Source organism: Micromys minutus (genome assembly GCF_963924665.1).
Source record: "Micromys minutus genome assembly, chromosome: 2".
Lineage (NCBI taxonomy): Eukaryota > Metazoa > Chordata > Mammalia > Rodentia > Muridae > Micromys > Micromys minutus.
The window spans coordinates 85,956,233-85,973,363 of NC_137971.1; the positions used below are offsets into that span (position 1 = coordinate 85,956,233).

A 17,131-nucleotide genomic window follows, 5' to 3' on the forward strand; every position below is an offset into this window, starting at 1 on the left:
GATGATCGTTTTGATGTGTTCTTGGATTCAGTTTGCAAGAATTTTATTGAGTATTTTTGCATCAATATTCATAAGGGAAATTGGCCTGAATTTTTTTCTTTGTAGGGTCTTCATGTGGTTTAGGTATAAGTGTAATTGTGGCTTCATAGAAGGAATTGGGTAGTGTTGCTTCTGTTTCTATTTTGTGGAATAGAAACAGATAGTTTCTCCATCTATGTTAATTAAGAGTTACTGGATATAGTAGCCTGGACTGACACTTGTGTTCTCTTAGGATCTGTATGACATCTGCCCAGGATCTTCTAGCTTTCATAGTCTCTGTTGAGAAGTCTGCTGTGATTCTAATAGGTCTGCCTTTATAAGTTATTTGACCTCTTTCTCTTACTTATTTTAATATTCTTTCTTTGTTTTGTACATTTGGTATTTTGACTATTATTGACAGGAGGAATTTCTTTTCTGGTTCTGTTTGGAATTTTGTAGGCTTCTTGTATATTTATGGGCATCTCTTTTGTTAGGTTAGGGAAGTTTTCTTCTATACTTTTGTTGAAGACATGCACTGGCCTTTTAAGTTGGGAATCTTCCTTCTCTTCTATATTTATTGTCCTCAGGTTTGATCTTCTCATTGTGTCCTGGATTTACTGAATCTTTTGGGTTAGGAGCTTTTTGCATTTTCTTTGACTGTTGCGTCAATGTTTTCTATGGTGTCTTCTACACCTCAGATTCTCTCTTCTATTTCTTTTATCTGTTGTTGGTGCTTGTATCCTTGATTCCTGATCTCTTTCTTAGCTTTTCTATCTCCAGAGTTGTCTTTGTGATTTTTTTTTTATTGTTTCTATTTCCATTTTTAGATCCTGGATGTTTTGTTCACTTCCTTTACCTGTTTTGTCGATTTTTGTGTTTTCGCTTTAAGAGCTTCTTTCTGTTTACCTGTGTTATCCTGTATTTCTTTAAGAAAGTGTTTTATGACCTTCTTAAAGTCCTCTAACATCATCATGAGACATGATTTTAAATCAGAATCTTGCTTTTCTGGTGTGTTGCGGCATCCAGGACTTTGCTGTGGTAAGGGAACTGCGTTTTGATAATGCCAAGTGGCCTTAGCTTCTGTTGTTTAGGTTCTTGGACTTGCCTCTCGCTAGCCACTTATTTCTGGTGTTAGCTGGTCTTGGTGATTCTGACAGTTTCTTACCCTCCTGTAAGCCTGTGTATCAGTACTGCTTGGGGACCAGCTCCCTCCCAGTAGGTTCTAGGTAGAGAGAGCTATGGCACAGGGTCAGCCCAGGGCACAGGCACAAACTGGAAGGATCCAGTCCAAAACTGCTTCTCAATTTCTGTGCCCTCAAGGACTCTGGGCAGGTCCCTCAGATCGGCAGTGGTGGTCTTACATGTGCACCTAGATGTGTCAGCACTTCTGGGGGACCAGCTCTCTCCCAGCAGGGTCTGGGTACAGAGTGTTCTTGAGTGTTTTTCACTAAATTCTCTGAGACAGGATCTTTCACTAAACAGAGGTTACAGACTGGGTTTGAGTCTGACTGATCAGTGAGTTCTGGGGATCTACCTGTTTCTTCACCACCCTTCCACAACAAAGCCAGAGCTACAAAAGTGTGTGCCCATGTCTGGCTTTTACTGGGTGTTGGGGTTATATTATCTCAGGGCTTTTACTGACTGAATCATCTCCCCAGTCCTCCCCATTGTGTTTTATGTCACTTGAATGCTACTATTAATTAAGTCTGATCTTCTATTGAACACTAGTGACCTGTGGTAAGACAGCTGTAATTTAATTGGGTTGATCTTCCATGTTACAAAGTTCTCTTGTGTAAACTTTCAATTGTCTCTTTTAGTACCCCAAAGATTAGTGTTTCTGTAAAATATGTCTATTCAACATGTAAGCATACAGCTTTCAAATAACAGGAGGTTAAATTGTTCTTTTCTGTGCTATTTTATACATTGTATATGTCTATATTTTGGTGTGTTTTTTTAACATGCCATCCTTAGTGAACTGTGAACTTCCAAAAGTCTGCCTTATATTTATCTCCATCTCCACAAATTTAGCATTTTCTATCATATCTCAGAAGTCTAATAATAATTCTTTGTTGCAATATAACATGTAGAGAAAATTAATAAATTAATAAATTTTGATCAATTAGATGATAAATATAAATGTCTATAGCATTAATTGACCAATATTAAAATTTTCCCCACCATGAGTTGACAAGAAAAGACATCAAGACTTTCTAGAATATATCCTTCTTCAGAGTATGTGCTTCTGGGATTGTGAGATGGCACACAGATGGATGTGCTTTTTGTGCATGCTTGCTGACCGGATTTCTATACCCAAACCCACAGAAAGGTGGGAGGAGAGGACCAATTCCACAGAGCTGTACTCTGACCTCACATGTGCTTCATGGCATGTGCGTGCCCTCTCCACATACATTATATAAGTATGCACTTACACATAATAAAGTACAATTTTAAAGTACGGTCTTCTCTTCTTTAATTGACCCTTTTGATATATGAGACATAGTAGTCTCATGATATAACTTGTATTCCCTAATCAGTGAAGAATCCTGGAATAAAGGCTTCGTTGTTATTCATTTAAAGTAGAGAACAAATCCACTTAATCCTTTAGACACTGACTTGTAAAACTTAACTCTCCCAAGAAAATCGAGATCAGAAAGTAATTTTAAGATTGCTTTAGTATTTGAGTAATTGGCAAGGTGTGTGTGTGTGTGTGTGTGTGTGTGTGTGTGTGTGTAGCAAGTTCACTAAATGTTATCACCAACGTGTTTACCATTCTGTCACCTTTACTCGTGCTGTGCAGTATTAGATGGATTAGACAGCAGCTGACTAAGAAACTGTTTTGGGTCAAGCACGCTTCTCGTCATAGCTATAGAATTTGCTTTCAAAGTAATTGAAGCTATGGACACAGCAACAAACATTGCTTCTTAGGAATACAAATCAGTGTGATGCCTTAACATTTGAGATTACTAGTTACGTAAAAATATAAACACTTAATACTAGAAATATGGAACGTGTATATGAGCAGGTTAGCTTTATTTGTTTTTTGTTGTTGTTGTTTTTTACTATTTCTTGGGTAACAAAAATTTTACCCTTCAGAATATCACAATATCTAATTTCTTAATTGTTCAATCTTGATGTGCAGAACATACCTGTCTTACTCCCCTTGAGAAGGTAAACTGGGTTTTCTTGTTTCACTGGTCTAATTAGGAGAGAGTCTCTCATAACTAAATATAGACCTTCACAGTCTAGTAATATTTTCTTATAGTCCCAGCACTGGGAATGCCAAGGTAGATAGATTGCTGGGGCTCAGTAGCTAGCCAGCCTAGCCTACTGGTGTAACTACAGGTTAATTAGTGACCCTTTCTCAAAACACAATATATGACATCCAAGGCTTTCTTCTGGATTCCATGTAAACACACACACACACACACTCAAATTAGAATTGACATTGGCAACATACTGTTAATTAAAGAACAAGTGATGCTTCTATAAACACACCATCATATATTTTTGACTTCTAGAAGCCTGTTTGTGTTTTGCATATTCAGATCAGTCTAATTGTTAGAAAGACAAGAAAAACAAAGTAATGTATTTATAAAGGTATCAATTATGGTGATGGTTTAATGAAAAATGACCTCTAGGCTATGTGATGTAGTTCTTAGTGTCCGACTGGTAGTACTGAGAAGGCTGTGGGGCGCTGGGGAAGTGGCTTGTTGAAAGAAGGGGGTCACTGGGCCTACTTCCTGTTCACAATATTTCGTAATTGTAGATGCAGTATGAGCAGTTGGCTCCCTGATGATACTGCCTTACCTTCTCTGCCTGCTGTCATGTCTTCCCTTTCATGACAGAATGATCTTTTGACACTAACTGTAACCCAGAAATGACCCTTTGCCATTTATAAGAAAGATTGCTTGTCAGGTATTTGACTGCATCAGTAAGGTAGGAAAATATCTTTGAGGTATTAAAATTAAGTACCAGAAGCAACTAATCTAATAGAGAAAAGTTTAATTAGCTCACAGCATCACCTCATGACATCAGTGATGGCCCAGATGTATGTGGGAGAAGCAAGTGATTACACCTTGAACTAGAAACAGAGAGGGAGAGAACAGGCAAGGTCCTAGTCCCTTTTAAGGACTGTTCCTAAGGTTCTCCCAATATGCCCCACTTCCAAAATGTTTTATCACTCTCCCTAGAGACACCCTCAGACCAAGCTTTGTTTAGAGACCTTGAATAAATACCCAAACCATTGTCTAAACTGGAACACTCAGAGGTTTGGCTATGTGAGTTCAATATGGGATAGGTTTGGGTAGAGAATTGGGTATTTTGAACTCCTTTGTAATGAGTGATTTGTTTGTTTGTTTTTTGGTTCTTTTGAGTTGCAGTTGCTAATACAATTCTGGAACTATAATATAGATACTAAAATAGAAATTAGCAAACAAATGCTTCGATGTTATTAGGATGCAGTGTTTCAGTGGAGAAAGGGATACACTCATGAGTTGAAGGAATAGAGAAAACTAAGGATTAGTTGGAACTGAGAGTAATTATGTAGATCCATTCTCTAAAATATTTATTCCTTTATGTGTATTGCTAATATTATGCATACTTTTGTATATCTATGCATTTTCCTTTAGGTATAAATGGGCTATAAGGAAAGACATTTACGTGGAAATTACCCAATATATACCCTAGCAGTTTGAAATTTGGTCTTTAGTATTAGTGCTTACCAAAAGTTGTCAGGACTCTGGACTCCAGCAGTTTTCATTCTGGAGCAGGATGAGCATGTTATGAGTCCAGATTGTTGCAAGAAGCAAGAACTTGGAAGAGGAAGGAGCAGGAAAAAAAAGTTATTCAAGGAAATAAGTCAAAAGGATTCCTGTTGTCTAAATCTAGGATAGATTTAGTGGCAAACTAAAGGTGTAATGATTTAAAGACTCAAGAGAAAAGAGAAAGCCATGGGTGTAAGCCAACATTTGGTCAGTGTGACAGAACACTGTCAGCCACAACAAGTTAACAGAGGAAAGGTGATTTTAGAGATTTCATTCTTTGTTTGGCTGGTTCCTCTAGTAAGGCAAATTAGCTGCTCATATCATATAGTCATGTGTCAGTAGGAAGAATATATTTTTAGAAGTGGGTCATTGGACAGACATGCTTAAGCATATGACCTAGGTAGTATAGCCCACTACATATATAGGCTGTATAGTGAAAGCAGACATGTAGCATAGACTGACACAGAGGGCCATGTGTGCAAAATAGCATGAGATTAAATCCAGCACAAGAGAAAATGATGCAATCAAGAATCACAGATGAATATAGAATGTAGGAAAATACAAAATATGTGAGGCTGTTCCTGGCATAACACAACATAAAGTTTTCTTTATAAGTAGAAGGAATACAGAACACAAACAAAACTGGTATTATATACACATTAACTATATAATTATTAATCCCATTTTTCACTGTACCTAATTACACTGTGCTTTCATAGGAGCAGCAATAGTTTTGTTATGCCTACATTGTTACAAGTATGTAATTTATTGTACAATGATACTAAGACTGCTACATTGTTACTAGATGGTAGGAATTTGTCGCCTCTGTTATGAACTGTGATACCACTATTTCCGTATGTGATCCCTAGTTGACTGAAATGTCATTTTGAAACACCTGACTGTTTTAACATCAGAAAAACACTCTAAAGATGAACGAAAAGACAATATTAAATTACTTTAATGGGAACTTATCTACAGACCTTGGATATAAAGGTAATAGTAAATTTCCAAACAACTCATAGCATCAGTGACTCTCATAGTTGCATAAGTAAAGACATCTAGGAAGGCAGATATGTGCCAGTAGGTTGTGTAGGTTAGATTAGTGAACTATTTCCTTTTGGTGATCCCCTTTTGCTTCTTTGTCATTGACAATCTATGATTGGTGGGAACTCAATACAATTTGTTATGTTAAATAAGCTTTGCTCTTTTGTTTTTAGGCATTCAAAATGTCCTCAACCTCTTTTGTGCAGTCCTTACAGAAAATAAGGTTCTCTTCCATTCAGCAAGTTTTCAGAGACTTAGTGATGCCTGTAGAGCCCTGGAATCTTTAATGTTTCCTCTTAAATACAGGTGAAGTTTTTGCTTGATAATATTATTTATTATGTATTACTTGTTGATAAATCAAAATGTCATGGCCCAATAGCTTTGAACCACAGAGGTTGTTATGCGAAGTTAGAGAGCCATGATTTTAATAAAGTTTAATCTAAAATTTGGGACTTTTCCAAGTTGTATATCACTGAGTGTTGATTAATTTAGTGAAACATATTTTAATTTACTTTGGATAGTACTGTCAGCAATATTTAATTATCTTTCAATACTGATAAAAATTCTTTGGTTAATGTTATGTGATACTAGTGTATTAATTTTTAGAAGTTATTAGAATTCTGTTAATTAAGAATCCTTATCTGTTTTAAACTCTTACATTATATATATATAAATGATGTGATATTTCTTTATGATAACAGAGAATAGAACATACATTGGTAGACACACATGGTTCTACATTGGTAATTGTCAAACCTAGATTAGCCAGATCTTCATTGTAATTTTCTCATTTACTTTTTAAGGGATATATTAAATATTTTCCATAATAAAAATTGAGAAACAGTTTTTTAAAATGTAAACCATGATGTCAGGTCATACCACAGGTAGAATATTTTACTTTGGTTTAATTTGCTAATCATAATGTCCCAGAAACTTAAGTGTGTGAACCTTAGATAAAATTTTAGATTGCCTCTGGAATTTTCATAAGAATTTTTAATTTGTTTATTGAATGTAAGCATCAAGTACAGTGTTATTTAGACAAGTCGTTACATTTTGAGTGTGGAGGACCTTCGGCTCTTCTCTCTGATATTAAGAGTCAGCATAAGGAAGAATGCTTTAAAACAGCATACAGTCTAAAGAGACTAGCTTACAGGGGGAAGAAGGAACCTAATCTAGGTTCCATTTACTTTGTGTTTACTATTTGTGATCATATTTTTTCTTTTGTCTATGAAACAAGGTTTCTCTGTGTAATCCTGGCTGTCCCAAAACTCACTCTGCAGACCAGGCTGGCCTAAAACTTAGAAATCCACCGCCTCTGCCTCCCAAGTGCTAGGATTAGAGGTGTGTGAGCCATCACTGCCTAGTTTTTGTAACCATAGTTTAAATAATGACATTTTGGAAATCATTCTTTTTAGAACTTTAGTGTTAATAATTTTGCCAATAAAATTGGTAATTTCTTTTTTTTCTTTTTTAGTGCTTAAAAATTTTTTTTATTATTTCTTTAAGCATTTTATTCATGTTTTGATCATATCCCTCACCCCCAACACTTCCCAGATCAGTCTCCTTCCCGATTCATTCAGCTTTGTGTCCTTTAAAATTAGTTCATTAATTAAATTTAATTAATTAATTAAAGACAAGTTTGTCTGCCCAAATAACCTTGGATGTGTGGTCTTCCACTGGAGGTCTTCCACGCATAACTCTGGTTGCCCTAGAATTTAGTGTGTAGACCAAGCCAGCCATAAATTCATAGAAACCCACCTACATCTGCCTCTGAAATACTAGGCTTAAAAGCTAGCAACACTATATTCCTAATATAAATATTTAAATTCAGATTGGGGAAAAAAAAAAAAAACGCCACAGAGTTGGGACCTAAGGAGATGGAGTGGATCTGAGAGGAATGGTAGTGACTATGAAAGAAGTATATTGTATTAATTTAAAGAATTAATATTGTATCAGATTCAAAGAATTAATAAAAATATTTTTTAAAAGAAGACACAAAGCTTGTGGTGAAGTAGGGTGATGAGGGTATATTTGGGAAGAATTGGGGAGGAGTCAGGATAAATATGATCAAAATATAGTGTATGAAATTCTCAAAGAATTAATAAATATATTTTTGTGGTTCAGAGTGCACAGAAATAAATGGAAATGTGCTCACATTGTGCAAAAATAACATATATGAATGTTTTTATTGTTTCCAGTTACCCTTATATTCCCATTCTTCCGGCTCAGCTCCTAGAAGTTTTGAGTTCTCCAACTCCGTTCATTATTGGCGTACACTCCATCTTTAAAACTGATGTCCATGAACTTGTAAGTACCCAGATGTGCAGATCCTGAGTCTTTTGGTTTCTGTCTTGCAAGGTTTCCACATCATTATTATTTTCATTTAAGGTGCATTTCCCATAGAAAAGAAAGAGTAGAAGGAAAAGAGCTGTAAGCAATCTAAATATATTTAACTTTGCAAGTATGAGAGCTTAAAGGAGAATTTATGTATTCGTTCATATATTTGTTTATGAATAAGATGGCTTTAGACAGGGAAGATGGCTCAGTGGGTAAAAATGCTTTGTTGTGTTTATTGAATTTTTTTGTAATTCCAACACTCCTGGTAACATTTCCAACCTTGAGAGGCTACAGGTCAGCCAGCCTGATATAAACTGTGCAGTAGAAATAAGAGAAACACTGCTTCAAAGTAGAAGGCCAGAATCAACTCCCGAAAGTTACCTTCTGACCTCCACATGTATATCATGGCCTGTGTGTGTCCCTCTCTCAGTTTCTGTCTCTCTTACAAAATAATTAATTAGTTGATCAACCAACAAATTGTAAACCAAATGACAGAGTCTTTCTATGTGGCCCAGGCTAGATTAGAGCTCCTGAGCTCACAATAGTCCTTGCACTTCAGCCTTCTGAGTATGTCCTGGCATGTACTACCGAGTCCTGGTTTTAAATAACCTTTGTGTACCAGGTCAGATTTATCTTACCATATTCCTCACATGAGAAATTCTGTATTTTTGTACACCAGTCTTACCCTTCCTAGTGCTGTGGCCATTTAATATAGTTTTTCATGTTGTGGTGACCCCCAATCATAAAATTATTTTGCTGTTACTTCATAACTGTAATATTGCTACTGTTATGAGTTGTATTGGAAATATCTGTGTATTTTGAGGTTCTTAGGTGAGCTCTGTGAAAGGGTTGATCAACCCCAAAGGTTGAGAACAGCTGCTATAGATGCTAATAAAGGGTTAATAATCCATCGCTTTAATCATACTTTTCTTACTAATGTTTAACTTATTAGTGTTTTAAAATGAGATCTGCCAATATAGAGAGCCTGAAAATTAACAAGAATAAAATAGTTTGCAAATAGTTTAAATTTAGTAGAAATCAAGTTCACCTTGAACTCCCACCAAATTTCTAATGCATGTGACATTAAAGAGGCTAAGCTAGTTCAAGAATAATTTGTTGATGAATGGCATGCTTCTAGTGGAGCTATAACAGTGTGCGTCAGAGGACTTCTGAACCAAAGTGTAGAAAACTGCTGTTCTCTGAGGAAATTGTCTCAGGTAATAATTTAATACTAATTAATTGGTAAAGCTCAATATTTACAGATGATCATACGGAGGAATGAGAACTTGGTTGTTTCGAACTATAAAAACTAAAATAGCATCAGAGGGTATAACATACAGAAACAGATTCTGTTGGATATATTGCCAGATGTACGACCTGCCAACTGATGGATTCCTGGTGCGAGGTGAGGGTGTGTTCCAAAGCACTGTGCCTGAAGTCCAGGGAGCACATTAGGCAGCACTTTTCAGGGAGAATAAGAACATTTCTTTGCCAAAAGAATTTTGTGGCATGATATCTGTAATCCACAAGATGCTGCTGCTTTTCTGAATGCCAGCAAAAAAGGAAGCTTGAGGGTGCCTCACACAGCAATGGCAGCTGGGACCATAGCACCGATGTGCTTGACACTGTTGAGAGATCGGAGAAGACCCCACGTGTACACCAGTTTGCTCGCCTAACATTGTGTTTCATGTCTAGTTCTTCTTAACTCCAGTATCATCATATGAAATGTATGAGCTAGTAAGCTTGTTTATTAAAAAGTAGGCCCCTTATAATTTGTAAATTATTTTAGTAATACTAAATATAGAGATAGGACAAACCAAATGTTGACAGTTGTAGGTTTCTTCACATTTTAATAAATAATTAAAGTAAATTAAAATCACATTACTTCTCTTATATTTCTACATGATGATCTTAAATGTTTTTCTTTATTAATCTCTTTTTTCCTTGAGAGTACACAGATACTATAAGGATAAATGATATCTCTCTGATTTTACATTTATTATTTTTATATAAAGAATATAACTTGTTAACAAATGATATTTGTTGAATAAATTGTATCATATGGAAATAAAATAATTTTTGATTGTAAAAAGATCACATTACCAAAATCTTTCATATCAATGTAAATTATTTTTAAATATGACCTTTAGAATGCTACAGGTCAAGTTTGGGTGTTGTTCTAGTTTTAGTCTTGGTTTTGAAACAGAGTCTACTGTATTACAGGTGGGTCTTGAACTGAACTCATTGCATGCTAAGAATGGCCTGGAGCTCATCCTTCTGCCCCCCAAGCACTAGAATTAATGATGTGCTTCACCACTCCCAAGCTGGGTTCTGCATCTGAACAGTAACTGATACATATTGCTTTGTTCTTAGATTCATATGGAATCCAAATGCACTATCTCAGTTAACATGGAATATTACCATTAGCACACAGCATTTTGTAGAGATTCCTCAATGTGTGTAAGAAGTGCTTGCTCCATAGCATCATTTACCATCCAAACTTCCTTCCTTTTTGCTTTCTCTGTTACAGTCCTCTCAGGTAGTGTCACCATTGGGATGACTAATGCTAGGCTGCTGCCAGTTCATAGTTCCTCCCTATGTCAAGAAGAAAGAGGACAGAGAAGAGCCTTACAGCACTCCTCTTCTGCAGCACAGGAGTGCCCGTCCTTCTTCATCTTCCCCTGGCAGGAGTGCACTCTTGTACAATACTCAAATCCCAAGGAAGTTGGAACTCTTACTGTAGTAGACAGAAACCTCTTCCTCAATTTGGTTTTTCTGTTTGAGCTAGTCAAGCACAATTTGCTTAAAAACAAATATATTTTATGAATTGTGGTTAATTTTCAAAATCTTTTTCAGTTAGATGTAATCATAGCAGATTTGGATGGCGGCACTATTAAAATTCCTGAATGCATTCACCTCTCCTCCCTCCCAGAGCCACTTCTTCATCAGACTCAAGCAGCACTTTCTCTGGTATGAGTCTTTGTTCATGGTAATTTTTCTTGATATAAACCTGAAACTAAGATAACTGGAATTTTAAAAAACATTGTCTATAACGGTGTTTGCATGTACATGCTTCTGTGTCTACATGTTTACACATACACACTCACATATTATGTTGAGACATGCTGTCTCTGTGTAGGTCTGGCACTTTCTATGTAGACCAGGCTAACCTTGATCTCACCTGCCTCTGCCTGCCAGGTGTTGGGATTAAAGTTGTGTACCACCGTACTCCAATAGACTGTAATTACTTTGAAAACTTCTGTGTTTAAAATAAATAAATTCTTTTATAATCTTTTAGATGAGAATCCTTCATTTACTACGTAGTTATATAAATAGTATTGTTTCTCACTCAGTAAGTATATTTATAGAGTAGATGTTGTAAAATATTGTAAAAATAAAACTCTGTCTTTAATCTCAGCACTAAGGAGATAGTAGCATCTCTTTAGTTATCAGGGACAGTCTGGTTTACAGAGTGAGTTCCATGAAATTCTACATTCTTTTTGAAGATGTTAGCAGAATTAAGGTCTTTATAATCTCAATATTTTAGTCTAGGTTGCTGAAAATGTTTTTGTTTTTTTAAATAGAAGCTTAAAACTATACACTTACTCAGCAAACTTGCTACTTTGTGTTAGTCCGTATGTTTTCTCATAGTCATCTATAAAAGGGAGGTTTTCCTAATGCAATTTACAATCTGATATATAAGATGTGACAGAATGGGAAAGAAACCAATATAGGACTCAGTTTACCTTCTGTAACTTGATGCCATTGGGCAAATCATATCCGTTCAAAAGGGCTATATTTTAGGCTTTATAGGATGTTTTATTTCATAGAGAACTGAACAGATGACTTTCTCAAATTAAAGCATGGCAAGGATAGCTATAGGTTTCTTAGAATGCATGTTCTAAATGATGGAAAGACTTGAGATTCCAAAGATAGTATCATCTCAGATAATACTACATGTATCCTTATTGTATGTTGGAATATCTTTGAGGTATATGCCCAGAAGTGGAATAACTGGGTCTTCAGGTAGTACTATGTCCAATTTTCTGAGGAATCGCCAGACTGATTTCCAGAGTGGTTGTACAAGCTTACAACCCCACCAACAGTGGAGGAGTGTTCCTCTTTCTCTACATCCTTGCCAGCATCTGCTGTCATCTGAGTTTTTGATCTTAGCCATTCTGACTGGTGTGAGGTGGAATTTCAGGGTTGTTTTGATTTGCATTTCCCTGATGACTAAGGATGTTGAGCACTTCCCTGGATGCTTCTCAGCCATTCGATATTCCTCAATTGAGAATTCTTCATTTAGCTCTGCACCCTATTTTTTTATAGGATTGTTTGATTCTCTGGAATCTAACTTCTTGAGTTCTTTGTATACCTTGGATATTAGGCCTCTATCAGATGTGGGATTGGTAAAGATCTTTTCCCAATCTGTTGGCTGTTGTTTTGTTTTCTTGACAGTGTGCTTAGCCTTACAGAAACTTTGCAATCTCATTAAGTCCCATTTATCGATTCTTGCTCTTAGAGCACAAGCCATTGGTGTTCTGTTCAGGAAAATTTTTCCTGTGCCTATGTATTCTAAAGTTTTCCCCACTTTCTCTTCTTTTTTTTTTTAATTTATTTTTTTTATTTTCTTTTTCTTTTTTTTTAACATCTTTATTTTACAAAACAAAGATAAATGTACATATTTCAAGCATTTTTTGCGTAAAATTATACAATACATTTTTTGTCAGTAATTTTTTCAGATTTTAAAATAAGTTTTACATAAATCTATATGAATAGTCAGTACTTGATCTTTTTAAAGGTTTGACAGTATGCATCGAAAACCCAATAGTTACAATGAGCACAAAGTACATGCAAAACAAAATGTAACATGAAAATAGTCAATGTTTTCATGTTGTGTAAAGATTTTTTTGTTTTGTTTTGTTTTCTTTATTTCTTGGACTTCCTACAGTCTATGAGTTGTTTCTGGGGCAGTGCGAGCCTCTGGGGGTTAGCATCCCACTATCAGTGACTGCATATTATGTCTGTTCTTTTGTGACTGGGTTATGTCACTCAGAATGATATTCTCTAGATGCAGCCATTTTCTTAAGAATTTGGTCAAGTCATTGTTTATGGTGGCTGAGTAGTATTCCATTGTGTAAATGTACCACAAATTTTGTATCCATTCATCTTCTGAAGGGCATCTGGGTTCTTTCCAGCTTCTGGCTATTATAAATAGAGCTGCTATGAACATTGTGGTGCATATACCTTTGTACTAAGGTGTCTCTGGGGTATATGCCCAGAAGTGGAATAGCTGGGTCTTCAGGTAGTATTATGTCCAATTTTCTGAGGTATCGCCAGACAGATTTCCAGAGTGGTTGTATTAGCTTGCAACCCCACCAACAGTGGAGAAGTGTTCCTCTTTCTCTGCAGCCTCGCCAGCATCTGTTGTCATCTGAGTTTTGGATCTTGGCCAATCTGACTGGTGTGAGGTGGAATCTCAGGGTTGTTTTGATTTGCATTTCCCTGATGGCTAAGGATGTCGAGCACTTCCTCAGATATTTCTCAGCCATTCGATATTCCTCAACTGAGAACGTTTTGTTTAGTTCTGTACCCCATTTTTTAATAGGGTTATTTGATTCTCTGGTGTCTAGCTTTTTGAGTTCTTTGTATACCTTAGATATTAGGACTCTATCTGATGTGGAGTTGGTAAATATCTTTTCCCATTCTGTTGGCTGCCGTTTTGTTTTCTTGACAATGTCCTTAGCCTTACAGAAACTTTGCAATCTCATTAAGTCTCATTTGTCAATCTTTGACCTTAGAGCTTGAGCCATTGGTGTTTTGTTCAGAAAATTTTCTCCTGTGCCTATATGTTCTAAAGTTTTCCCTACTTTCTCATCTAATAGTTTCAGTGTATCTGGTTTAATGTGGAGATCTTTGATCCACTTATACTTGAGCTTTGTACAAGGAGATAAGAAAGGGTCTATTTTCATTCTTTTGCATGCTGAGTGCCAGTTGGACCAGCACCATTTGTTTAATAGGCTGTCCTTTTTCCATTGAATGTTTACAGCTCCTTTGTCGAAAATATATATATGGTGACCATATACATGAGGGCTCATTTCTGGATCTTCTATTTTATTCCATTGATCCACATGCCTATTTCTGTACCAGTACCATGCAGTTTTCAGCACAATTGCCTTGTAATATAGCTTGAGGTCAGGGATAGTGATTCCCGCAGATGTTTTTTTGTTGTTGAGGATGGATTTCGCTATTCTGGGTCTTTTGTTGTTCCATATGAAATTGCACATTGATCTTTCCAATTCCATGAAGAACTGTGATGGAATTTTGATGGGGATTGCATTGAATCTGTACATTGCTTTTGGTAGGATGGCCATTTTTAAAATGTTGATCTTTCCAATCCATGAGCAAGGGAGATCTTTCCATTTTCTGAGATCCTCCTCAATTTCCTTCTTTAGAGGTTTGAAGTTCTTGTCGCACAGGTCCTTCACTTGCTTAGTTAGAGTCACACCAAGGTATTTCATAGTTTTTGTGACGATTGTGAAGGTTACGTTTTCCCTAATTTCTTTCTCCACATGTTTGTCCTTTGAGTATAGGAAGGCTACTAATTTGTTTGAGTTAATTTTGTATCCAGCCACTTTGCTGAAATGTTTATCAGCTGTAGGAGTTCTCTGGTGGAATTTATGGGGTCACTTAAGTACACTATCATGTCATCAGCAAAGAGTGATGTTTTTATCTCTTCCTTTCCGATTTGTATCCCCTTGATCTCCTTTTGCTGTCTAATTGCTCCAGCCAGGACTTCCAGCACTATGTTGAATAGGTAGGGGGAGAGTGGGCAGCCTTGTCGAGTCCCTGATTTTAGTTGGATTGCTTCAAGTTTCCCACTGTTAAGTTTGCTGTTGGCTGTTGGTTTGCTGTATATTGCTTTTATTATGTTAAAGTATGGGCCTTGGATTCCTGTTCTTTCCAGGACTTTTTTTAACATGAAGGGGTGTTGAATTTTGTCAAATGCTTTCTCAGCATCTAGTGAGATGACCATGTGTTTTTGTTCTTTAAAGCTTTAAACGCTGCTGATCCCTGTGGTGGATGGGCCGTGTTCTCTAAAATGTTATTTTAAATGACAATCTTCATCTCAGCATTCTTCCCCTCATGCAGAAGCACTGCTGCCTTGGCCATGGCCTGTGGTAAGCTTTGTAGCAATTCTTCAAATATTTGCTGAACAGATATCTGGATGAAGGGTTGCACACGGGAAGTCTGATCCAGTGGGTGTCTCCCTTCAAAACAACTGCAAACAGGAATAAAATTTCATCCGGAAACTATTCCACCTGGCTTTTGGCTTCTCCTGATGTATATCCCTTAGCCTCAGGCTCCCAGGCGGCCCCCACTTTGTCTTCTAATAGTTTCAGTGTACCTGGTTTAATGTGGAGATCTTTGATCCACTTGCATTTGAACTTTGTACAAGGAGATAAAAAAGGATCTATTTTCATTCTTCTGCATGCTGACTGCCAGTTGAGCCAACACCATTTGTCGAAGAGGCTGGTTTTTTTCCCATTGAATGTTTCAGCTCCTTTGTCAAAAATCAGGTGACCATATGTGTGAGAGTTCATTTCTGGATCTTCTATTCTATTCCATTGATCTACCTGCCTATCTTGGTACCATGCAGTTTTTAACACAATTCCTTTGTAATATAGCTTGAGGTCAGGGATGGTGATTCCAGCAGATGTTTTCTTGATGTTGAGAATAGATTTCGATATTCTCGGTTGTTATTCCAGATGAATTTTCAAATTGTTCTTTCTAATTCTATGAAGAATTGAGTTGGCAAGAGCAGGGTATATTGGCCAACAAGGACTACAAAGAGTTCAGATTTAATGGATATAATAAGGGAACTTTGAGTTACATATGGAAATTTTGTTTGGTTATTAAACAATTGTAATCAAAAGGCCATACATTACTGGAATTGTATAAGAACCATGAATGACTTTAAAGGCACCCAAACATTAGATAGTGTACAAGGAACTGCCTGATTTGTAATTAGGACTGGCGTTTTACTGTTCTTTTTATTCTGAGACAGAATTTCACTGTGTATCACAAGCTGGCCCCCTACTTAACCTCCAGAGTGCTAAGATTGCTGGTTTTCACCATATAGAATTAAGTCTATTCTTGATATACTATGAACGAACAACTTTTGTTTCTTTTTGTGGTGCTGGGATTTAATTTAGAGCTCTGCATATGCTTGGCAACCTACTGATCTACATCCCAGCCCCTTTTGATTTTAATTTGAAACAGGATCTCACTAAATTGCTAAGGCTAGTATCCCACTTGCAAACCTCCTGCAACAGCCTTCCATGAATGTGCAATTACAGAGGTGTTCCCTTACACCAACTTAAAAATGATCTGCAAAACCAAAATGTGTTACATACTGATAGAGCCTCATCTTCTTTTCCTCTGTGCAAGTCTTACCCAGATCCTCTCCTACCTCCACCTACTCTTCCAACTTGCTTACCTTCAGAGCCTAACTCAAATGTTAATCTTTTTCTTAGGGGACCAAAAGAAGGTATCAGAACAGTCGTTGTAAACCACATGTAGGTGCTGGGAGCCAAACACAGATCCACTAGAAGAGCAGCAAGTGTTTTAATTGCTGGCCTATTTCTCCAGCCCCCCTTTGAAAACATTTATACATTAATTTTGTTAGCATACAGAACAGTTTTTCATTATGACACTGTCCTATGTGTCATTGTACTTTGCTCATCCCCCCCCATTCTGTCCCTTATTCTTATTTTTATGTAAATCTAGATTACAATTACACTTATGAGAAAAATATATGCCATTTGTCTATCTGAATTTTACTTACTACACTTTGGCATGGTGATATCCAGTTCTATTCATTTTTTTCTTAAAATAATATGATTTAATTCTTCATTACAGTCATTAAACTGCATAGTGCATATCACATTGTTTTGTTCATTTATTGA

The 17,131-nt window shown here is 36.4% G+C and overlaps 1 protein-coding gene across 4 annotated transcripts in view; it reads left to right on the plus strand.

Moving 5' to 3' along the window:
* SBF2 (SET binding factor 2) overlaps positions 1 to 17,131 on the plus strand; it is a 334,193-nt gene that overhangs the window by 162,787 nt on the left and 154,275 nt on the right. For all 4 annotated transcript variants that reach the window (XM_080912014.1, XM_080912015.1, XM_080912016.1 and 1 more), the window contains exons 7-9: positions 5,999 to 6,131; positions 8,024 to 8,132; positions 11,019 to 11,132. In XM_080912014.1, the coding sequence (XP_080768140.1) occupies positions 5,999 to 6,131; positions 8,024 to 8,132; positions 11,019 to 11,132 (356 nt within the window). The remainder of the gene's footprint in view (positions 1 to 5,998; positions 6,132 to 8,023; positions 8,133 to 11,018; positions 11,133 to 17,131) is intronic.